Source organism: Pieris napi, chromosome 24 (assembly GCF_905475465.1).
Source record: "Pieris napi chromosome 24, ilPieNapi1.2, whole genome shotgun sequence".
NCBI classification, from domain to species: Eukaryota; Metazoa; Arthropoda; class Insecta; order Lepidoptera; family Pieridae; genus Pieris; species Pieris napi.
The window spans coordinates 5,487,055-5,513,470 of NC_062257.1; the positions used below are offsets into that span (position 1 = coordinate 5,487,055).

General features: G+C 34.9%; 1 protein-coding gene across 5 annotated transcripts in view; it reads left to right on the forward strand.

Moving 5' to 3' along the window:
• Positions 1-26,416, forward strand: part of LOC125061672 (neurobeachin) — a 538,892-nt gene that overhangs the window by 273,647 nt on the left and 238,829 nt on the right. For 2 of the 5 annotated variants that reach the window (XM_047667198.1, XM_047667201.1), the window contains exons 7-20: positions 161-286; positions 5,161-5,281; positions 7,667-7,813; positions 8,643-8,912; positions 9,605-9,712; positions 13,318-13,458; positions 14,234-14,376; positions 17,587-17,800; positions 21,177-21,429; positions 21,992-22,221; positions 22,291-22,394; positions 22,762-22,952; positions 23,833-24,149; positions 24,227-25,655. In XM_047667198.1, the coding sequence (XP_047523154.1) occupies positions 161-286; positions 5,161-5,281; positions 7,667-7,813; positions 8,643-8,912; positions 9,605-9,712; positions 13,318-13,458; positions 14,234-14,376; positions 17,587-17,800; positions 21,177-21,429; positions 21,992-22,221; positions 22,291-22,394; positions 22,762-22,952; positions 23,833-24,149; positions 24,227-25,655 (3,794 nt within the window). The remainder of the gene's footprint in view (positions 1-160; positions 287-5,160; positions 5,282-7,666; positions 7,814-8,642; positions 8,913-9,604; positions 9,713-13,317; positions 13,459-14,233; positions 14,377-17,586; positions 17,801-21,176; positions 21,430-21,991; positions 22,222-22,290; positions 22,395-22,761; positions 22,953-23,832; positions 24,150-24,226; positions 25,656-26,416) is intronic. The other 3 variants (XM_047667202.1, XM_047667199.1, XM_047667200.1) reach the window with 3 other exon arrangements.

Consider the following 26,416-nt stretch of genomic DNA (forward strand, 5'->3'; position numbering starts at 1 on the left):
ATTAATACGTTTATGTATTATTATTTGTGAGAGCTTTGCTTACCTTTGCTGATAAGAGGGGGGGGGGGGGATAAATTGCAGTAAATCTGCTTACGTAATACTTGAACGTCCCTCTTATAAATATTGTTTTTTTTAAATTGTGCGTTCATTTATATTTCAGCTTCAAGACAAGTAAAGGAGTGGGCTACACTGCACACTTTGTCGGCAATTGTCTTGTTCTGACGTCTATGAAGGTTCGAGGGAAAGGTTTCCAACATTGCGTCAAATACGAATTCCAACCAAGACGGTAAGCGGTGTTTTGTTTTTCAATAGCATTTCTCCACGATAAAAAAAAATTGGTTGTCTGTAAAGTCGGTTTACTGACGATAGTTGAACGTGACAACGTCACGAATCGCTCACTCAAGTAGGAGAGAGACAGATGTCGAACGCTGAAGAGCGCGGAGTCCGATTGCGCCTCTCTGTCGCTTCGCGCTCTCGCTTGCACTTCAAGCCTTAAATGGAACGCCTCAGAGCGAGGTAACGCCGCATGAGTCATGTTTTTTCGTGCGTGCAGCCGGCTCCATCGATTTATAAGACGTTGTCACGTCAAAAAAACAAAAGCTATATAATGATCGTGAATCAAAGAATATCTTCAATTCAAGCGCCACTGATTAATGAATTAATGAATTAATGAACTGATGCATTGATAAATAAATAAATTACTGAAGCTAGTTTAGGTATGTAGTTAGCGGGAAGTTTCAAAGATGGCCGATGGGTCAACCGTTTTCCTCATTTTTTTTCAATCAGAAAAAAAATTGCGTAATATTTGCCGAGACCCCCCCTCTCTCCAACGTAAGATTAAATGAGATTTGAGTCGACCCCCTCCCCTCCTTAAACACCTCACGTAATTTATGGACGCCCCCTAATTTGAGATTTCAGTAAATTATTTTGCATAAAACGTAAAATACTAATATTTCATAAATTCTCTTCGAATTTTTAATTTTAAAAATAGAATTTCTTCGACTTCTCGCTCTCTCTCAACCGCTCTCTTTTCTTTGACAAAAAAGCTGCATGTCTTCGTGACGCTAATATTATTATTATTGCATATAGTTTCATCCGTAAAAAAATTACTCTTAAAATAAGTTTCACTTCAAAAATACAAGCAAAACAGTGGATTAGGTATCAAAAAAGCACGTAACAATGCTTTTTTTTTAATTGATCAGCCCACCGAATATATGAAGCTCTTGTTAAGTAGTGTTTATTCTGTTATAGCGAAGAATTCAAATGAGACCTGGAACTCTTATGTTGGTTTATGCAGACGGAATTTGGAAAATTCTGCTGACCGTGGGAATGAATACGGGACGTTAATCTAATATATAAAATTCTCGTGTCGCGGTGTTTGTGGTCCTCCGAAACGGCTTGACCGATTCTCATGAAATTTTGTGTGCATATTGGGTATGTCTGAGAAACGGACAACATCTATTTTTCACCTAAATGTTAAGGGTAGTCCACATCTAAATTATATTTTTTAAATTTTTAGATAGGTTTTTTTTTAATGAGACAATCATTAAAAAATACATACAACCCCTAATTTTCACCCCTCTACGATCAACCCCATATTTTTTATTATAAATTTTATACATGGCAAAACGACGTTTGCCGGATCAGCTAGTATGACATATATAATTTGAATAAAATCATAATCATTTCAATTATAGGTACAAAATACTTATTTGCGAATTCACAAACGTTATAGCTAAATTTGGGTTGAGTTTTAGTTAAAGATAATCTTTAGCGACTCCCAAGCTTAAGGCCCTATCCCAGCACGAATTGCTGTGTCAGTGTCTCGTGGTGGACTGCGGGGCGCAGTAGAGAGATGGAGCACTGAGGTGCGTCGGCCCGTAATAACAATTAGTTATGTAAAACATTAAATTAATGTAATTTTATCAATTTTTTTTCTGAAATGGATTACTTGGCTTGCGATAAAATATGTCGTGTAAATTTCAAAATCATGTTCTATATAACATTTTCGTCATAAAATGAATTCAAAGTGTCAAAAATTGGCTATGTTTGGATTTTTTTTCTATCGAGCGAAGTTATTTAAATCGTGTATCGATCTTTCAAAATGTATACATAAACTACTCAACTCTACCATATATTTTTTCCATTTGCCCTTCAAGAAACGATGCCGAAAAATGCAAAGAAACAATCTACTTTTTTGGAGTTTAGCGACGGGATATGTCCTTAAAATTGAATTTTTTTCGTTGAAAAATCGATTTAACATTTACTGAACGAAGTGTTTTTGAAGGTTGAGAATCGCGTGCACTACTTCGAATATTTTACATTAAAAAAAATGTTGCGTGTACTTATGTAAGTACGCGTGTAAGAAGTTATACTTCTTTGGCTTTCTTTATTTTTTTTAAATATTAAATAGTTAATAATAAATATTTAGAGTTAATAATTTAACAATATTTAATATTTAGTATATTATTCAATTATTAATTAATATTAATAATAATTATTATTTATAATATTATTATATTATCAATTTAATAACTAGGTATGTTTCATAACCTTTTAACAAAGTAACAATAGGTCTTTGTGAAAAAGCATTGCTAAATTTCTTTGAAAAAATAATTGAAACTCCTTTGCTGAAAATGTAATTATGTTCATTCAAAATTCTTGGCATAGCTGCTAACTTCACGCATATTCTATTTCTTTTTACTTGTAGATTGTCTTATTCCCATCTCGCTCGCGTACGCTATAATCACACTGACAACTTTGTGTCTCAGGTGCGCGCGCATCGTAAAATTTCACTCTCATAAATTTTTCATAACGCGCCTAAGTGAAAAGAAACAGATGGTGTTTACAATTGCTTGAATAATTCCTAATGCAAAAACCACTGTGAATTCTTAAAGACACTTTCTATTTTTAAAAATTCAATGTGCAGATGAGGAAAATTACTGGAAGAAATTCCCTTTGTTACTTTGTAATTCTTTTGGAATTGTGAATGATTCGACGTTATATAATTTAGAATTTATTTTGAAATAATACATCATTATTTTCGTTGTACGTGAATAAACTGAAGTTAAACGAAACTATACAATATAACTCGATATACGTTGTTTCCCTCGTTTTTGAAGCATTTTTGAAGTTATTCTTTAGGCGCGTTATGAAAAATTTATGAGAGTGAAATTTTACGATGCGCGCGCACCGTGACGCAAAATTAACAGGATGAAGTTGCCCACGGAAGATGCTACGGCATTGGACATAATTTAAAAACAACATTCGAATAATAATAGAATTTATGTTACACTTAATGTAAGAGAATAATAATAAATTTTTATTTATTTAATTTTTCAAATGCAAACTGAACTTTATTGACTATAATGACTCCTTTTCCAGTCTTTGATTATTTAATTGTAATTAATTATTTGTATGCAGTCAAAAACTATTTTTAATAATGCCAAAGAAGTATAACTTCTTACGCGCGTAGTACACGCACCCTTTTTTTATTTATGTTCACGTGTTTTGCTTTTTGTAGATATGTACATCTATTTTTCTAACCATGGGTCCGAAGAAGATAATGTAGTGTTTTGGCTTAATTAATGGCATTTAAGTTTTAATGGGGAAAATTGCTTTGAGTTGCTTTGGTTACGGAATGTATTTAACTCGTATGTCGAGGTACCATTGTATATAGTTTTATTTACATTTGATTTAAACCCCTCCGCCTCCAACAATTTTGTATAGCGGGTTTCCTTGTTGACGCTTTGAAAGGTCACAAACCCTGGGTTCATGACCGTATGATACGACCAGCCCATGACGTCGTACTGCTCTTCGCTAAACCAGGAGAGAGTCTCACCTTAACTGGCTTATAATAATACGTCATAGTCTAAGACCTACAACGCACTAGCGGCTGGCCGCAATGCGGTGTGCCGCTGCGGCGGGCCGCACATCGATTATTATATGAAACCGCACGATAACAACGCACTGACTTGCGGTCAACCGTCAACCGCTCCGGTTGATCTGGAGCTGCGGCGAGCCGCACCGGTTGAATGATGCGGCGCGCCGCGTCCCCTCCACGCACTCGGCGCGGTTAGCCGTCCTACCTACGTCGTCACATACAATTATTTAACAAATGTAAACAAAATATTGTAAACCTATTTTAAAAGAGTAAAAAATAAAAAAATTAAATATGTTTATTATGGAACATAAGATACATGTATCACTTATTCCACGTCATTAAATTTGAATTTGTAATATTTCAAGAAGCACTGACGAGTGACGATTGCGGCAGACCGCAATAGGACCGCAATAGGGACGGTTAGCCGGAATACGGCATGCCGCTACGGCGGACCGTATATACCGCGGCCTGCCGCAGCGGCACACCGCATTGCGGCCAGCCGCTAGTGCGTTGTAGGTCTTAGAATAGTGACGGATCTGACAAATAGTAAACTTTACAGGGCAGCCATTTCAAAATAATATAATCATGTTAGTTTTTGTCATAACTTTTTTAATTCATATTCTGTTATTATGAAAATTGGCATACAAGCAAACAAAAGGGTTTGTTTTGAAACAAAATAAAAATAATAACATTAAATTTCTCAGTTTTCTAGAAAATTCACATGCTTCATGAACGTACCTATCAAATCCGTCACTTTACCGACTGATTAATTTGAAATTTAAAACACATGGATTTTTTCAAGCCGTAATATTTAGTCAATGTATTTTCCAAATATGATAAAAAGTGGATTTTTGATGTGAAACATCTATAGCCGCACGTTAAACCGATTTCAGGCGTGGCGACGCATGCCGTGGCGACGCGTCACCACGCTATATGATGGTATATAAATACAGTCTATATGCAGTAGTGTGTACGGTGTGTGTATTTCGAAGTCACTGATTAAACGAATTAAGTAGTCACGATTTGAAATAAATTCTTAAATTTTTGTATTTAATGAAAATAAATGTTTATTCAATAAATAGTCATCGTTATCTGGAAAAAAAATCGTAATATTTTATTTTATCATTATGACATATTTAGTTCCTATCACAATGTGTTCTTTTCTGCATATTACTTTTACAAAATAATGTCGATGTTTCACATCTGCCAGGCGTCCCGTGACGGCTCACATTTTTTTTCAAATGTTCTACGATCATGACGTTAATTTTTTGTTGCAGGTGGTACGCGATAGCAGTAGTGTATATTTACAATAGATGGACGAAGAGTGAGATAAAGTGTTTGGTGAATGGGCAGCTAGCATCCAGCACAGAGATGGCCTGGTTCGTCTCCACCAATGATGTGAGTTGATTATTAAATTTCGAAAAAAGCAATTAAAAAAAAATCAAAATCATTTATTCAAAGTACACTTAACGTCAATAAAGAAATACATATTAAAAGTTTGCTTCTAATTTTACATTTACTGCCAGTTCTCAAATCAAAGGATAGAAAAGAATTGGCAATAAACTCTCCGCCACTCTTTTTAATCGCAAAGTTTTTTGGTTTACACAACGTTTGTAAGGAGCTGCAACCATTACACCATGTTCCACGTGACGTGTTAAGTATTTAATGGTTAATTAATAATAAAAAAACGAAGATTTGTCTTCTATCAGCAGTAGGCACGGTGTAATAGGAGCACGTCATTACATTCAGAAGCAAAAAAGTTTTTTCAGTATGCCTAGGTAAAAAAGAAAATTCCATTGGAACGTACGACCTCATTTTTTTATGGAATGGGGAAAACAGGCAGGACACCACCGCCCATGGACACTCAAATGCCAAAGGGCTCGCGAGTGCGTGGCCGGCTTTTAGTAATTGGCACGCCCTCATCTAAAAGGACCCTAAGTCGAATTAGTTCCACGGTGATGCACAGCAAAAACTGCCTTAGATAACGGTTGTGGATAGATGATGGAATAAGGAATCTCGCGCTTAACCACTCGGCTCTCCCTGATAATGCAGATTCAAGTAAACACAGAAATGTGACGAAGAGAGAGAGAGAGAGTCAGTGCATAAAAGAAATTTGAAACTCGTTTGTCTTAAATAACTTTTCTTATTCCTGAATTTCTGCTCAAGTACCAGGCGCACATAAGTCGCAAGAAAGTTTTCCTAATATATTTAGTTATCTTGCGGCGTGCACCCCATTCGAATCGTCACGTACTCGCCTTGCGTCGTTACGAACAATTTATTACTCTAATTTCATGCAAATTATTATATTATTTGCTTGAATATATAATTTCAACTTTGGATGAAGTCCCAAACTAAACAAAGGGAACAACTGTCAACTCACATTTTCCTTAGTTTGTGTGTACCAGTACAATTCAAAAATAGAACTCAAATAGAAACAATTCAAAATATACATACTCCTTGTCTTTACTAATATTATAAAGAGGAAAGGGTTGATGTTTTGTTTGTTTGAAATGAATAAGCTCCGAAACTACTGGACCGATTTCAAAAATTCTTTCACCGTTGGCAAGCTACACTATTCCCGACATAGGCTATGTTTCATTTTAAAAAAAATTAGGGATGCTTACTAAAACTTGAATAATCTAACCCAAGGTATAAAAAAATAAACAAAAAACTTCCTTCAATCGTGTGCGCTGCGAAAACTATTAATGACAGAACAAAATGATGTATTACAATTTTTCAGGACACAGCACTATCTATAAAAAATGTCTCGACAGCATGTCTCTATAGTCGAATTTTTAATTAAACGAAGTCAACTGACGTTTACGGTGTTGTCAGTTTTTAATGAAATAAAAATAGTCTTGTGACAAAGTAAAAACCCCTGAATTAATTATCGGTGATGGCACTAGTCACCGCGCCGCGCTTTGTAATAAGACGTCAAAAAACTGATTGTAGTTACATAGTACTAGTACCTAACTTATATCAGAGCACATTTATACAATTTTGAAATAGAAATAATGTTCTTTTATTGTTTGAAATGATTGACTATTCACACTTATTGTTCATTCATCTGATTGAACAAGAACTGAACACATCACTATTACTTTAAATATGGCAACATTATTTTACAAAGTGACATTAGCTACTGTCAGTTGGCTTCGTCTAATTAAAAATATGACTATATCTTTTATAGTTACGTCACAATACGCGTCCTTTTATTATTATTTTTTTATTAAAATACCACCGCTAGAAAAGGCTCTTTATTCGTACCTAGGTATTGATCCTTATCAAAATAAATACCAACGTTTCACATAAGCTACAATTTAATGGCATAACCACCAAAAAAGCATGGTGGATTGGAGTTCTCCTGCCGTTTCTCTTGAATAGTTTACTACTATGTAATATAACAAAAATCTTAGCCACAGCAACGCTTGGCCGAGTCTACTAGTATTAAATATATATCAAATTGTTTTCTGAATTATGCAATAGTGTTCCAAGTATTTTCGCAGAATCTTAAAGTATTATTTCATTAAAATTAATATTGTCAGCGCTGAAATGCAAAACTTAGAGACGTGAACATATTTTAGCGAATGTACAGCACAAGTTTGTCTAAAACGAAAATGAATATTCATAGACACTTTTAGTACAAGGTGGGGCAAATATGAAATTCTAGTCTGGAATGGTATTAGAAACACGTGCGCGCATAATAAGCATGAGTCCATCCATACTCATGCTAGTTCCACTCCATAATGGAACTAAATCTTTTTATGATAAATTCTTTTATAGCCATTCGACAAATGCTACATCGGCGCGACGGCTGAACTGGATGAAGAACGCGTCTTCTGCGGTCAGATGGCGGCTATCTATCTATTTGGGGAGGCATTGACTACTCACCAGATTTGTGCCATGCACCGTTTAGGCCCCGGATATAAGGTATACTTTTAGATCCGATACCAGGACCTCATAATTTTGAAGGTGTATTAAATATCTCGTAGATATTTTTTGTCTGTTTTTCCGATCATTTATTTTTTCGTTTTAAATGGATACAATAGAATTTGTGTCAATATAGTCGATGTTTTAGTAAAATGGGGGTCAAGTATTACGTAAGCACCATAGGGGGGGGGTCTTTGTCTTATAAATTGCAGTAAATCTGCTTAGAGTCTGGCTAATGAAAGAAGATAATTGAATTATTTGAAAACTTTCGGATGACAACACAGAATGTCATAGGTTAGTATGATTTGTTGTCTTGATACTTCATGCAATTACTCATTTTTATTTCTATTTTTTCCGAATAGTTAACTGGTATAATAGCCTAAACTTTGTTTTATTTGATAGACAGTGACTCGGATGAATCTATGCATATTGATTTTTGAATAAAGTTGTGTTTTATAATAAATATAGTTTTAGTTTTCCATGCAATGCTAGTCATTATAACTATCAATAGTGAAAGACTAAATACGTATAGTATTTATTTTCATAGAAATACAGTTACTATCTATGTAAAAAATAATAAAATAAAATCAAGTATCAAGTAAGTTTAATCCACAAAATATATCAAACTTTTAGGGATACCATACTAAAAAAATTTGAATTTGCCGCGCTTTTTCGTTATCTTCATTAGCCAGACTACGTAATACTTGAACGGTCCCAATAATGAAATTTACGAATGGTAACACTTAGAAAACCTTATATTTAATTTATCGTTGGAGATTTTTTATTAATATAGCAATCAAAATCTTTGTTTCCTGTCTAACATGGATAGAGTCAATTTCGATTCGACAACGAATGCAACATCAGTTTACCGGAGAACCATAAACGGGTGAGCGATGCCGCTCCAACGCTTGCTGCAATCCCGGAAACCCCAGATCCTATAGAACCCGTATCTCCTACCCCTGAAGATACCAGGAGCGCAGAAGCTTGCGTAGTTGTTAAGGAGGACGCGACGCCGCGCGGGCGTCGAATCGCCGACGAAGCGCGAGATGTCGCAGCGACGCATGCTTCATTGCTCGTAGATATTGAAGCATGCAAGCGTGTAAGCATGCCGCGCGTTTTATTTTGTGTTTTCGTGGCTTGCTTTGCTTGCTTTAGATTGCAAGTGCAATTAGAACAGAGCACTACAAAGCTCGATACTTATATTGTAATCTAACGCCCGAACCCAATAATCAATCCACAATCTCAGATGTAACAAACAGACCGTGACATTTGATCGATCTCCTATATGCATCCCAATAACCAAACCCTACGGAGACAATCCATTTTTGACGACGGATAAAATGCTCTTTGTCGTTCCATTTTACCGAGTTTTCATCATATTTGATAATTAATGTAAACCAAATAAAGTAAATAAAACCGTACAAATAACATTAAAATATACATGTGTATGTTTAAAACATAACAGTTTTTTTAATTATTAAAAAAACTGGTGAAAGTTAAAATCTGTTAAAATAATTAACTGTTGAAATCGAGCTTTCGTCAACTGTCATTTTTCATACAAAGGTCTATCCACAGACACCGATACGACCTCTCATGGATAGCTTGTATCGACAGATGGCTATAACAATCAGTCGATTGGTTATTGGCACACTTTTTACAACATTTGGATTAAGATTACTCAGATGGTGGATTATGGATTGAGATAGGTTATTGGGTTCGGGCGTTCAGGCTTTATTCACAGCATTGTTTGTTAACACATGTATGAGATTTTTTACGAGTAGCGTGTGACAGGGTCAGTTCCGATTCGACGCGGAAAATCCGGAAGCGCTTCCTTCCTCTGAGGTCCGCGTTGATCGCTTTGGTGAGCTCGTACACGATCCAACGCAGAACATTCATGATGTAAGCCGATTGTGTTTATAGTAAGGGAACGTTTATAACTCTGATAATATTATGGGATCCTGGTACAATACTTACGCATGATACTTCGGGACATCTTTCTGACTGATCTTCTAATATCCATTTCAGTGCTGAACCCCTAGTACAGAGACTGATTTTGACTACGGTTTTGGGAGCACATAACCTCGACATTTATAAAAAAACTTTAGAGGTGTCAAGGGACACCCGGATGGAACGAAATTCCTTTCGATTAATTTATATGTTACTTGGTATCATAACAGTATGATAGATTTTCTCGACACCAATCTTACGACGAAAAAAAAAAGCCAACATCACGAGGTGTTCCCAGGCGGTCACCCATCCAAGTACTGACCACGCCCGACGTTGCTTAACTTCGGTGATCGGACGAGAACCGGTGTATTACAATAGCAAATAGCAAAATAGTGTCGTGACAACTTTTCGTAAGAATTTTTTCCGTCTAGCCCCCTTCACAACGCGCGATAAGGAATTTCGTTCCAAAAAATATTTATATATATTTGTAATTCTAGATGTAACAGTATAATCATCTTTTCCTTCTTTTAAATTAAGGATTAAACTGCGCTTGGCAATGGTTACATTAAATTTCTTGTATTTCTCAGTTTATATTTAATTTGTAAGACCCGAGTCAACACAGCGTAATACAATTGAGATGATAAGATAAACATAATAAATGAAAGGAAAATAACGTTTAAAAACGCTTTAGGCCCAATTGAGCGTTGAATACACTTATTTAAATTTATTACAGCCAGTTTAAGTATATACGGCGATTATTGGGTCAAAAAAATAAACCTGCACCAATTATTAGAATATTTTTTGACCATAAAATGATGTTCAACTATTCCACGGGATACATACGAATAATTCTGACAAGTTGGGCTTAAGTTCTCCAAATGACGAACCTGATTGAGACACTATTAATAATATTAATACCTAATAATAATGTATTTGCAAGAATGTGGTACAGCGCCTGACACACGCCGTCGACTTTTTGGGTCTAAGACATGTCGGTTTCCTCACGATGTTTTCCTTCACCGTTCGAGCGAATGTTAAATGCGCACATAGATTAGTGCACAGCCGGGGATCGAACCTAGACATCAGGTATGAGAGTCGCACGCTGAAGCCACTAGGCCATTGCTCAAACTAAACAAATACGATACTATAAAATACATTAGCATTTTCCAATTATACCTCATGATTTACGCAGCACCGTATAATTTATTCATTAAATATTAAATTCGCTATTCGTCTACGCCGACTTCCGGTGGATGTCATTAAACTTCCCTGATTGAATTTTTAAAATTAATTACGACAGTTACGGATATCAGCTCACACTTCTGCGATCCTAGTCCCTGGATCCTTCGTTATTGTCCATTTCTTTGACAGATTATTTATTTATTTATTATTAACACTTCGTTGCATTTCGTACAATTGACATAATTAAATTAAAGGGAGAGCAACTGGCGGCCTTATCGCTTTCGAGCGATCTCTTCCAGGCAACCACTGTGAGAAAAGAAAAAAATAGTATTCAATTACATAAGGTAGGCAAGAAGTGCAAAAATACATGTATTACATATAGTTTTGTTCAGAAAAATTATATGAAAGTACTTATTTTTTTCCATATTCATAAAATCTTAAGGTAACTTATAGCTTCATTTAGATAAAGACTATTTGTTTTTTTTTCATTTCAAGTCCAAAAGACTCATAATGTCATAAAATAAAACTGAATCTTTTTCTGATTTATTTTTATGAATAATGGCGCATTTAATAAACCCGATTTTTTCGGTTTTCCGACGAACTTATTAGGAAACTTTGCACTTTAAACATTTTTGTAACTTTTTTACCGAAAGAAATACAGCGCACCTGCGTACCTACAAATTACGTTGACAGTTTATTTTTATGACACAAGTCGCGGAAATTAAGTTAACACTAACGCCAATATGTCTTCTGTAGTAGCTAGTAGGCAAAAATTAAAAAAAAAAGGTAATTTTTTCAAAAAACGTCACGAAGATGTGCAGCGTTTTTGTCGTAGAAAAGGGAGAGAGCGATTAAGAGGGAGTGAGAAGTGTGCATTACCTTATAGAAATTCTATTTTTAAAATTAAAGTTTCGTAAAGAGAATTTATGAAATATTAGTATTTTGTATTTTATGCAAAATAATTTATTGAAATCTCAAATGATGAGTTGTAAATTAAAATGCCACGTGTTTTTATTATCGAAGAAATAAATTTAAAATTTCTATTAATTTTCGACACTTAATATTTTAATGACAATTAAATTCCTAACATATCTTCCTTTTACCCTCCCTCTAAGTCTCGGAAATCTATAGTTTTAGATTTGTATGAACAAGACTATTAAGTTAGTTTGCCAAAAAAGTTTCACTTCTGACATGTGTACTTTGTAAGCACGCAAATATAATTATTAATAATAATATTATAATTATTTATATTTTTTATACTGCTCAACGTTAGCCAGACCCCAGGTCTTGGGGCCGACCAGTGGTAAGACTGATCAACGATCCCCCTTCAGGTCGGATCCGCACCTGCCTTTAATTTTGCTCCATGAAATGTGGCACATTCACTCATTGATACCGGTATGATAAGTCGTTACAAATTACAGCTCTTCAGAACGAGATTTTAAAGTCACGTGACCGCCGTGTGTTTGACCTTTAAATGTTTTGAAGTTATACATCTTTTGGCGCGTTAGGGAATAATGATAGTAATTTATTACGATGCGCGCGCACACCGTCACGAAAAACCGACACCCAGAAGTTAGCTATGGTCAACATTTTAGTTTTTTTTTCTATTGTTAGTGTCGTTTTTTTTACAAAGATTTTTATCTTGTTACGCCAAATAACTTCTAACGCGTGTACGTACACACATGAGTTTTAATTCGTTCACAATTAACAGTAACCTTTTTAAGTTAAGAGGTTGATTTAAGGCTTTTATTATGAATGTTTTCATTGCTTTCCTCGTCTTCTGTGTGGTGATGGTAAATTGAATCTGTGATTTATTTGTGTTTAAGTCATATTTGTATTTTTATTAATGCCTATTATGTATACTAATGCTTGGTAATTGGTGATAGCTATTTTTTGGAATACTTCCTTGCTTACTAAATTATGTTCTGTCCCCTTCTTTCCCGTCGAAGTAAACGTGACAGAACGTAATAATTGTGATTTGTTTAACAAATGGTCATTTCTATGTAATATAGCTAGTTATTTTAATTATATTATATCTATTAGAATGTTTAATTAATAGTTAATTGATTGTTAATTATATTATAGTGTCTCTAGATAGATACTAATTCTTATTAATTGGACCTGCGGCCGTACTCTGGAACTTCTAACTAGCGCTGATCAAAACTTGGAATCTCGCGGTTCTATTAAATTCGGGACCGGAATCGCTTTAGCTTACTTATTAGAAGTTACAGAGTACCGGCGCTGATGATAACAAGTCAAGATATGCCTAGTATTAAAAAAAATGTACTAGGGACTAAGAGCTAACTAGGAGATTTAAAATATAGGGCAAAATTCCTAATACATGATTCTATTAATAATTTTGATTATATATTCAGGTACTATACGACGGCAAATTGTCATCGGCCATAGTTTTTATGTACAACCCGGTGGCTACTGATGGACAGCTGTGCCTACAGTCGGCGCCCAAAGGGAATGTCTCGTACTTTGTGCATACACCGCACGCCCTAATGTTACAGGTATGCAGACTCTTGTGTTGTCATGTTACCCTGGTACATATTGTGCTAATGATACCGGGTGTATTTTACAAAAAACGATGTGTAAAATATATGTATAAAATATAGCTGATCCGGCAAACGTCGTTTTGTCATGTATATCATTTATAATAAAAAATAGGGGTTTATCGTAGAGGGTTGAAAATTAAGGGTTGTATGTATTTTTTAATGTTGTTTGTATCTTAAAAAAATATCTTAAAATTAAAAAATAATAATTTAGGGATGGACTACCCTGAATATTTAGGGGGATGAAAAATAGATGTTGTCCGATTCTCAGACATACCCAATACGCACAAATTTCATGAGAATCGGTCAAGCCGTTTCGGAGGAGTTTAACTACAAACACCGCGACACGAGAATTTTATATATTAGATGTATAGAAAGAATATTTTTTTAAATAAAAAACATTTTTGACCGGATTGAAGTTATGTATTATTATAAATTTACAACTATTTAACATAATTTTAAATTTATCCGACGTTTCGCGTGCTTTACAGCGTGCGTGGTCACGGTGACTGAAGACAAAAGGTGTTGGATGTCAAAAAGTATCACAGCTGTAGAGAAAGTTGCAAGTTGCAATAATATTCATGGCAAAATTATGTTAAATAGTTGTAAATTTATAATAATACATAACTTCAATCCGGTCAAAAAAGTTTTTTATTTAAATGTGTAAAAGTTATGTCAATCAAAGACAATACTAAGAATAATTTTATGACTAAATTGACATTATTTATTTCAGGAAGTAAAAGCCATAGTGACACATTCTATACACAGCGCCCTCAACTCCATAGGAGGCGTTCAAGTTCTATTTCCATTGTTCGCTCAATTGGACCTGCCTCACGACGCGCCCGCAAATGATCCTAAAAGAGACCCCATGTTGTGGTATGTTGTCCTGGTACTTTAAAATTAATATGTAAGGGTTAAAAGGGTCCCATAACTCGGATTACCCTTATTTTTTGAAGTTTAGGCGCGTTATGAAAAATTGATGAAAGTGAAATTTAACGATGCGCGCGCACCGTTACACAAAATTAACAGAATGAAGTTGCCCACGGAAGATACTACGGCATTGGACATAATTTAAAAACAACATTCGAATAATAATAGAATTTATCTTACACTTAATGTAAGAGAATAATAATAAATATTTATTTATTGAATTTTTAAATGTAAACTGAACTTTATTGACTATAATGATTCCTTTTCCAGTCTTTGATTATTTAATTGTAATAAATTATTTGCATGCAATCAAAAACTATTTTTAATAATGCCAAAGAAGTATAACTTCTTACGCGCCTACATAAGTACACGCACCCTTTTTTTTTATTTTGAGAGAGAGAAATAAGATCTATCTTTTTTGGTCCCTTATCCATTAAATTAGGGTGACCTACGCTTTATTATTAATTAGTGTTTGTAAGTGTCTAAATTTCATATCGAAAAAAGTACGTGCGTACAAAGTACACGTCAGAAGTGAAACTTCTTTGGCAAACTAATTTTTAACTCTTGATTTAACAAATCTAAAACTTTAGATTTCCGAGACTAGATAGAGGGAGGGAAAAAGGAAGACATGTTAGGAATTTAATGAAGTTAATTGTCATTAAAATATTAAGTGTCAAAAATTAATACAAATAATTAATTTATTTCTTTGATAATAAAAACACGTGGACTTTTAATTTACAATTCGTCATGTGAGATAATAATAATTATTTTGCATAAAATACTAATATTTCATAAATTCTCTTTACGAAATTTTAATTTTAGAAATAGAATTTCTATGAGGTAATTCACCCTTATCACTCTTTCTTAATCGGTTTCAATCGCTCTCTCCCTTTTTTTTTGCAAAAGAGCTATTCTATCACTTAAATGCATTACTAATATTTATTAACATTGAATAAATTCCAACTATCGTGTGACGGGTTGAACATGTGTGCTCTCTAGCATAATTTATGCACAAACTTTGAAGATATGAGCGCTTGGTCCATTCATTAATATTCTAAGTAGCTCCAAAGTTGCCCGGCGAAATGCACTTTCGATGTCGATCACTAATCACAGGAGTTAGCGCGGCATATCGAGTCTGCCGGCTTATAAGTAACTCCTACCAACTTCTAATTGCCTGTTCCTCGGGTACTCCGTTTTGACGGCTTGTTTAACTAAACACTTATTATGCTGACAGCCGTTTAAGTTTTGCATAATATTTGAATTGAACTTGAACCTTAATTTAGTGGTTAAAGGTTATAACGGTGAGTTCAGTTCCGATTTAACAGGTTATTTTTTGAGATTAAATATTTTCTCCAATTGAGCAGTTTTCAAACTTATTCTGGCGAAATAGTGTTTTTTTTTTCATGTGTCCTTTTTAGCTTAGTTTTTTGGCTTCTATTTTAGTTTTGTATCGTTTATTTTTGCACTTCTGGCCTTTAATTTAATTTTTTTTAAGTTATACTTTTGACACGTTAGGAAAAAATGATGGGAGTAAATTTGTGTTTTTATTTTCGAAGAAATAAATTTATAAAATTAAATTTATAATTTGTATTCATTATCGAGACTTTTAATATTTAAATGACAATTAAATTCATTAAATTCCTAACATATCTTCCTTTTTCCATCCTCTAAGTCTCGAAAATCTAAAGTTTTAGAAAAAAAAATGAACAAGAGTTAAAAATTATTTTGCCAAAGAAGTTTCACTTCTGACATGAGTACTTTGTACGCACGCACTTTTTTATTGATGTATATTTTAAAATATTCTTTAGACTTTTAGTCCAACCTATCTTCGTAAAATAGGTCAGAGCGAGGTCTGGAGTCGGAACGCTTTTTTGCGACGTTTTCTTTGACAAAGAAATAAATCCCTAAGTACACTCAGAGTTAAGATTCTTACTTCACTGAATATGGGACGTATTTAAATTAATTGTACGCCATTCGAAGTTAACATTATCTTTCATACTTAAAATATAATTACTGTTCGTCCTCTCTGTTGGTTGTCATTTAAACGGCTCGTTTCAAGTTAGTTCAGTGTTAACGACACTGGATTAACATAATCTACATTTGTATGTATGTATAAAGTTGTTTGGTTACGCGGTCATGCCAAAACAGGTATTTCATTTTTGACGTTCAGAACGCTCTTATAAAACGACGACTGACGACTCATTGGTCTAGTGGTTAGTACCCCTGACTGCGAATCCATGGGTCCCGGGTTCGATCCCCGGCTGAGATGAACATCGATGTTATGAGCATTTGGTGTTGTGCTTAGGTCTTGGGTGTTTAAATATGTATTTATATGTCTATCTATCTATAATATGTATGTGTATCCGTTGCCTAGTACCCATAACACAAGCTTCACCAGCTTAGCATGGGACTCGGTCAATTGGTGTGAATTGTCTTTAAAAAATATTAAAAATATATATTAAATATTATAATGTCAATTATACAATTAATTATAAAATAACTAAACAAAAAAAATGTCCAATTAAAAACGTGTGTGTTCTTACGCGTAATAAGATAAAAATCTTTTCAAAAATTTTATTCTACGTTCGTTGAAAAAACGACATTTACAATAGACAAATCAAAAATGTTGACTATAGCTAACTTCAGGGTGTCGGTTTTTTGTGACGGTGTGCGCAGCGTAAAAATTTACTCTCATCATTATTCCCTCGCCAAAAGAAGTATAACTTCAAAATAAATAATAGTTTAAAAAAACTAGAACACACGCTTTTAAAGCACATCAAACTAAAAAGTGAAAAATAATTCCTAATTCGGGCTGAAAATGGTAATGAACAAAAAATACTGGTATTATTGTAAAAAAGCGTGGGTTGCTCGATAAGGGCACAGAGCGCCCTTAGAAAGCACGCTTTAAAAGCGTGAGTTCTAGTTTTTTTAAACTATTATTAATTTTTTAGTAAAACATTTTTTTTTTTTTTTTTTTCGGATTATTGCATTGTCATCGATCTTTGACAGGTGCGCAAAGTTTGAATTAAATCTGTCCGTTAAAAGTGGGTCAAAATCGAGTCCGAAGGAGTCGGTTACATACATACAGGTGAAGCTAATATAAAGCGTGTAAAAATTCTAGATGACACAAATAACAGTTTCATTCTCGTATTCCAGCTCCAAACTTCTTGGATTCGTGTGCTCGTTGGTAGAGTCCTGCAGTACGGTACAACAGCATATGCTGCAATGTCGTGGGTTCCTGGTAATATCGCATATGCTGCAACGCTGCGGCCGGGACCATCTCACGCCGGACACGCTGGCGTCTTTCCTTCATCTCACCAAACATCTTGTCACTTGCTGCTCGCCAAACTCGGATCTGCTGCTTAAACAGGTACTTAAAATTAAAGTAAATTACGCGAGTATTATTTTAATTATTAATTATAAAACAATTAAATTATTTAAATTTAATTATTGATTAATAAAAAATTGCCTTATTAAGTATTTAACACATTTTCATGTATCTGTTATGTCTGTCAACTTCAATACAGACTAAAAATAATACAATTTCTACACGTAAATATTACATTTATTACTAACGAAACACACAAAATAATAATAATCAAAAAAGAAAAATAACAAACAATTTTATTAAGGAATCATGTATATTTTAAGTGTGTAATGTGTGTGTGTTGTGGTTGTAATTGGCCCTGGCTCAGCATTATGCTGAGGAGCAGCCTGTTCCACAGCGCTGGTCATTCTGCCAGAGACCACAACAGTTAGTTTGCGCCTAAGAAGCAAAAAAGAAAAATAACGTAATAACAATAATAGTAGAAAAAAATATTCGTAAAAATTAACAGTGTAAGTAAAGAAGTCTTGAAAGATAAAGTATATAGTAAAATATAGTGTTTATCTCCTCTGAAACGGCTTGACCGATTTTAATATTTTTGGTGTAGATATATTAATTACCATTATGGCCATTTAAGAGCACTATATGTGCTCTTAAATGGCCCACCCCTAATGTTGGCACTTTTTTAATTAAAAATATCAATTCAATAGACATCATAACGCTAAAACAACGTTGCCAAGATAGCTATTAATGTAATAAATTCGTATTTGTACTTGTTAAAAAAGGTTTATTAAACTGGCGTAAATTAAAAACAATTATTTTATCTTCATTCCTAGTGATAAATAATTGTTAATTAGATTGAAAACAACTGTCAAAATTTGTATGACATCTGTCAAATTTACTGTTCACACAAATTCAAATTAAGAATGCCATTAACACCACGGCTAGGGGCCTCATAGCCTAGCGGTCTTATTAAGTGGCAGCTAGGTGAGGGGTACCGGGTTCGATTCCCGGTTCGAGGGCAAGTTTTAATTTAATTTAAATTTGTTCTCGGCCTTTGGGAGGGTTGTGCGGTACCGAGCGAGTGCTTAAACCGTACATGGAGGGCACTGTCGAATTTCTAAAGGCAAGCACGAATTATAAAAAATCCTATACTTGACGCTGGTTAATGCACAAATCGTGCCAGAGCCATTAAAAAAAAAACACCACGGCTAGAAGCAGAGGAAGTCTAGCAAACAGTTACTGGATCTGAATAGATGAACAGCCAATCAACATTTAAATGTCAAAACGCTTTATGGTTCTGAAAAGAAACACGCAAGAAATACTCTTTTTTCATTCGCACTGCTTTTGATGCTTAATTGACAACATTTCAGAGTGCAAATGTTTTTGAAGTTATACTTCTTTAGGCGCGTTATGAAAAATTGATGAGAGTGAAATTTTACGATGCGCGCGCACCGTGACACAAAATTAACAGAATGAAGTTGCCCACGGAAGATGCTACGGCATTGGACATAATTTAAAAACAACATTCGAATAATAATAGAATTTATGTTACACTTAATGTAAGATAATAATAATAAATAATTATTTATTTAATTTTTCAAATGTAAACTGAACTTTATTGACTATAATGACTTCTTTTCCAGTCTTTGATTATTTAATTGTAATTAATTGTTTGCATGCAATCAAAAACTATTTTTAATAATGCCAGAGAAGTATAACTTTTTACGCGCGTACATGCACCCTTTTTTTGTAAAGAAATAGTCTATTTGCATATTTTACTTTAATATTATTTAATTACTAGCTATATAAGACAATTATGGGATCTCGTGAGAGGTAACAGTATTTTATTATACAACAAAAATAACTTGAATTTGAAGCTGAAATGTTGTCAATTGTCAATTTTAAGGATTTTTTTTTATTTTATGGCTATAATGTTCTATAATATTTGACATTTTAATCTATTTTGCAATTATTTGAGGTAAGTTATGAATTAAGTTTTTCTTTTTAAATTAAAGGCGATTTATCGAATCATTTTTAAAAGTATGTATGTATATCGACGATCAAGAAAAGAACGTTTCTTAAAAGGCCGGCAACGCACTTGCGAGCCTTATGGCAATGTATCCATGGGCGGCGGTATCACTTAACATCAGATGAGCCTGCTGCCCGTTTGCCACCTATATAATAGAAATCTTATTCTAGAAAATCCATAGCTTAGTGGTTAAAGTTACCTGGTCATGAGTTCAATTTCATTAGAATTAAATTATAACTAACTTGTCTGTATAAATTCTGACACCATTTTTTGTTTGTCTTGTGTTTTGTTTAATAATAATATCCTTGCGAAGTGCAAGACTACTAGGGAGTAATGAATGTCAAGATAACTTTAACGTCTACTGATTATTTAGCATTTTCTGGAAGAAAATAAGGGCTGGGCGCTTATGGGAGTATCGAAGTATATGTCGCAGTTAACTAGCTGAATCAGCCATTTAAATAATAGCCTAGCCGCTTTACTAAACAGCGCTATTTAACAAGCGGCCTGAATTATATTCAGTAATTTGATACGATTAGACAAATATGAAATAACTTGGTTCGGTGACGCTTCATTACTTGCCTAGCCTATTAATTTCAATTTAGTTCCACTTTCTACCACTTACCAAGCTATCAATATAGCGTCGGTAAAACAAATATAATGGATGATCTTTTCCAAAGTTAAGTGACACTAGTTAGTGTTAGAACACTAAATATAAAACATTTTAAATATATTAAAAAAGAATTACCTTCACATGGTCGTACGAATGGCCTAAGCATTAGCCAGTTTATTAAATGTAACAAATTCTACAGCTGGAAATCATTGAGGCCGTTTGTTAAACAGCGCTGTTTAAAGACGTTAGGCTGTTGATTAAACAGCTAATTAAGCTTATTGGCTGCAACATACATACATTTATGTTTAGACTACGCTTCATTAGATAAATCGCCTTAAAATGTGCTTTTTTCAATGACATGGTTGTAAGTGCATGAACCTCTTGCTTTACCCCTTCGATGCGACGCAGTCATACCCATTACACAGCTTTGTATTATAATACACACAAGTACACAAGATAATTCCAATGAACATATTTTTCTCTTAAATGCACTATTTGATACTTGTGGCACATTTTTGATATAAGGGATTATATTGATTTAGTTAATTTTGTAATATATTTCTATGGATGTAAAAATAGGAGGGGGTGATTTTTAATTGCATTAATTAACTATATAAATGTATTAATTAAAAAACAAAATATATTAAAACATAGCTCATAGGAGAACAATTAAAAAGTACCAGGACAGTAGAAGCGAACAAGTAATGTACAATTTTCATTTACAAGCAAGAGGGCGTGCGCTAACAACCATGGAACAGTGTAAAACTATGCTAATTCAGTCTTTTTGCCAATCGTTCCTGACATGGCAGCTGCTGGACCACATACTCTTCAATCCGGCCCTATGGATCCACACACCAGCCGCAGTCCAAGCCCGTCTTTACTGCTACTTAGCGACGGATTTCCTGGCTGATGCCCACATATATGGCAGTGTTCGACGTGTCAGCACAGTTCTGCAGACTGTGCACACACTTAAGTACTATTATTGGGTGGTCAACCCACGCACAAAGAGTGGCATCACGCCTAAAGGCATGGGTGAGTATCTTACGCATGTATTGCCCGACCAATAACATAAAAACCCTGCTCTGTGGGCGCTTATTAACTATGATTATATCAACACTAAGTAGAGTTCATTACTTCAGAACTTCTGATAAATACTTCTTTATATTTTCAAAATCACACATTACATTACATTTGCTGCGAGTTCTCAAATCAAGGGCGTAGAACGGACGAGAAGAACTGACAAAATAAACTCTCCGCCACTCTTTTTAATCGCATTTTTTGTTGTTTTACACAATGTTTGTAAGGAGCTGCAACCTTTACACCATGTTCTACATGACATCTTGAGTAATTAATAATAATAAAATAAATAAAAAACAAAGATTTGTCCCCTATCAGCAGGAGGCATGGCCAAATAGGAGCACGCTCTTACATTCTCGTGGGAACAACACGCACATACGTAGTCGAAATAACAGCACCGCATACACTAATTCAACTCCGACCAGTCACCACAAGTAGCACCCGTCCACGTGTATGACGCATGGCCAGCCATCAGCCCCCTCGTATCCATTATCTAATCCACTAAAACCATTTTCAGATGCCCCTCGACCAGCTCACAAAGACATCCTCACGATAAGAGCATACATCCTATTATTTCTCAAACAACTGATAATGATCGGTAACGGTGTGAAGGAAGACGAACTTCAATCGATATTAAATTATCTAACCACGATGCACGAGGATGAGAACCTTCATGATGTGCTGCAAATGCTGATATCTCTGATGTCAGAACACCCCAGTTCTATGGTACCAGCGTTTGATGCCAAGGTACGTATTCCCAAAGAACCAGGTGTAGCATACCCACTATGTGTTTGACAATTTCCTTTGGTATTTCAGGGAGGCGTTCGCACGATATTCAAACTGCTGGCCTCGGAGAGTCAATTAATAAGACTTCAAGCGCTGAAATTACTTGGATTTTTCCTTAGCAGAAGTACCCATAAGTAAGTGTTTTCGGCTTTTCAGGCATCAGAGGTTTGTTAGGGTTTGCCGCTGTTGGAAAAGGAGTTTGTGATGTTGGGGCATTTAGAGTTAGAAGCTGGTCATCATGAGATTTGATAGAGATAGAGTCTCGCTAGAAGTCTCTTGCAAAACTACGAATTTAGACGAGTTATTATGAGTTTTACAAATTTTAGGACAAAAGTAAATTAAATAAAAAAGGCTAAATATTCAATTACTTCCAGTTCTCAAATCAGGGGTAGAACGGAGAAGAACTAGCCACAGCTCTCCGTTTGAAGCTCGTCACATTATAAGGACCACTACTTTTAAAGTAGTCAACGATAATTTCTAATTATTTTCTTGCCTCCACAGACGCAAATACGACGTGATGTCCCCACATAATCTTTACACGCTGCTCGCAACAAGATTAGCTGCGAGTGGGGAGCCATTATCTGCCCCAGTTTACAATGCGTTGTACGAACTGTTAACTGAGCATGTCGGTCAACAAATATTGTATACAACCCATCCGGAACCGCAACCGCATTTTCGCCTGGAAAATCCTAGTGAGTATCGTGTTTATGTTAAAGCTCGAATTCCTGTTTTGTTTATCTTTCAATGACTTTATTTAGAGCTGTTCCTCGCTGTGATATCGCGTTAATATCAGATCCTTGCGCATTATGCGCTCCTGGTAGTTGACCGTTTGCGGAGTTATTTTAAACCTTAACTTTTAACTTAGTTAATTGAAATTTAACTTTATTAATTAATAACTAGCTGGCCTGGCGAACACCGTACCGCCTAACAGTCGATTCTTTATTTTTTTTAAATACTTATGAAAGTTGATAATACAACAAATACATTATGTCAAAAAATATAAATTTACCTTTCCGGAACCCCTCCACTAACACTTGAACTTTATGATATGGAATTAAAGTTCAAATTGACTTTTAAGTATTATTACGAATATTTTGTATGGTAATATAGAAAAGTTGTTTTTAGACTTTTTCACTCAATTTTTTTTAAATTTTTCTCTCCGTAAGAACCATCCTCGTACTTCAAGGAATATTATAAAAAAAGAATCAGACAAATCGGTCAAGCCGTTTTCATGTTATGTCGTGACAACGGAAAACGGGTTTCATTTATATATATATAGATTTTTTTTTAAGTAGCAAAAACGTTTAAACATTTTAATTGGCTAAAGTTACATTTTATTTTATGTTTATGCAAAGAGCTTCCATTTTATTATCTTTAATATTGATTCTGCCAGTCCGTACCTATTTCTATTTCTATCCGACCATCTTCTATTTCGCCATCTGTTGTCTAGCTATCGTGTTACATGACAGGCTCTTTACCATTTTATTTTCAAAGCTATGGCTTGTGATAGGTCATCGGTTTCCTGTCCAATAATTCAGAAGTACAACTAACATATGCATTTCCATTTTTCAGTGATCCTCAAAGTTGTAGCAACGCTGATCCGTCAATCGAAGCAAACAGAACAGCTTCTGGAAGTGAAGAAATTATTCTTATCAGATATGACGCTTCTATGTAGCAATAATAGAGAGAATCGTCGTACAGTATTGCAAATGTCCGTCTGGCAGGAATGGCTGATCGCACTAGCGTACATTCACCCGAAGAATACGGAAGAACAGAAGATATCTGACATGGTCTACTCGTTGTTTAGAATGCTTCTTCATCACGCAATCAAGCATGAGTATGGTGGATGGAGAGTATGGGTGGATACATTGGCTATTGTTCATTCTAAGGTATGTAATCTGACAATAAAATAAAATAGAGATTAGAGCCCTTAAACACCTAAATTACTTAAAAAATATCTTTATAGGTATCTTACGAAGAATTCAAGCTCCAATTCGCTCAAATGTATGAACATTATGAGCAACGCAGAGCTGACAACATAACTGACCCAGCCGAACGTCAGCAGCGGCCTATCTCAACAATCTCTGGATGGGACCGGCACACAGAACCCCGTCCTTCTCGAGTATCTCCAGAGAGGGATGTTAAACAAAATGTATTAAACCATGCCGCTCAAACAGAAATTGGCAAAGGGTTGTCCCTTAGAGAAATAGAAACGTGCAATTGTAAATCAAACGATGATAGTCGGACTACAGTAGTGTATAGTGAAGTGTGTAAAGTTCATAGTCCTGCCAAAAATACCCAAGTGCCCGATAACGGTTGTGATAGTGATAAAAATGAATTAGATGAACAGTCGGAGTCAGTAGTTCAATCGATTGTAGAGAATGAACTTCTCAAAAGTTCCGAATCTGGTATTGTAGCGGAAGATGAGAGAATCGATAAACCCATGTCGCGACAGGGAAGCCTCGATTATATACCTGTTAGAGATGTTGGCGAGAATTTGGTTAATGATAACACTGATAAAAGTGAGGGATTACCTTCCAGTTTATCAGTCAGCGAAACAGCCAGCCCTGAGAGAGTTTCTGAAGGACTTAACCCCGTTAATGAAAGAGAATCAGAACTTTCAGATCGATCGGAATTATATTTAACTCCGAGTGAAGCAACCAGCCCAAAGAAAGTACAAGATAAGACTGATTTACCTGACGACGTCACTGATGATCCTAAGCATGTTGCCATAAACATTGTTAATGATGTACTGACGATTGCATTGGAAACTGTAAGATTGAAAACTGATGACGACACCGACTCCGGTGCTATATCCGGTGGACTCAACTCAGAAGGAAATACGCCAAATGGGCGAGAAGACTTAGAGCACGATATAGAAGACATTGTCGACCACAAACAAGTTGAAACTATCGCTAGTGAAATAGTTTCGGATATAATCGATGCAGTTGTTATGAAAAGTGAAATGCCTGAAGGTCCCAATGAAGATTACATCAAAAATGAATTAGCAATCGATAACGAATTTATAGTTCCTAATGAAACAGAACACGAAAAAGTAATAGAAAATGAAATTGAAAATGAAATTGATATAGATGAAGAAAAAGAAAAGAACGAACAATCAGGTGAACGACCACGTTCGATTCTAGAAACGAAACCCGAAATTCCAGCAATATCAACAATTAGTGAGAATATTTCGTTAGCGAATAAGGAACATGAGATTCAAGAAGATCAATGTGATAATGATAGGGAGAAACGCCGGGTGAGTTTGCCCGGAAGTGAAATAACGCCTGATTTGAGAGGTGAAGGCATTGCCTCGCAAGGAACTAATACTTCGACATCACCCAAACGACCCAGGAGCGCCTCGACCAGTACTCAAGTGGACTCAAATCATTTTGGTAAGTGTAAAAGTTTGATACCTCAGTGCCTTACTTGGTTTGGAGTTCCTGCAAATGATCAGTAATAAAAAAGACATTTCCTCTTACTCCGTTTGTTTAGTTTAACGTACCAGAGACATTTAATATTTGCATGTGCAATATTTAGTATATATGGCGCAGCCAACTAGCATAATAATTAGCCGTTTAATTAACAGCCTAGCCTTTTAACTAAATGTCGCCGTTTAACAAGCGGCCTGAAAGATATTCAGCCGTAGCGTTTGTTACATTTAATAAACTGTCTGGCTAATGCTTAGGCCATTCGTACGATAGAGTCATTGTTTGGCAGAAATAAAAAAGGTGAAACAAAAAATATTGGTTTTAAAAGTAAATTATTTGAGCCAAATTCACATTATTATTGTCACAACACTCTTCCATTGTACTTGTTGTTTTTCATGAAACTTTGGAAAACACCATCCACTGTCAATATCGCAGCGGCAAACCGTTGTGGTTTGAAGAGTTTCGTTTTGAGTTTGAGAGTGGTAGAAAGTGAAATTTAATAAACAGTCTAGGCAAGTAATGAAATGTCATTGATCTCTTCGCCTAGCTGTTTGATCCACTGGCTGAACATCTTTCAGGCCGCTAGTTAAACGGCGCCGTTTAGTTAAAAGGCTAGACTGTTAATTGAACGGCTAAGCTAGTTGGCTGCGTCATATAAATTTGTCTGCTATCTACATGTTACTAAGCCACTAAGGCGATGACAACATTATTTATACTATGGTAGT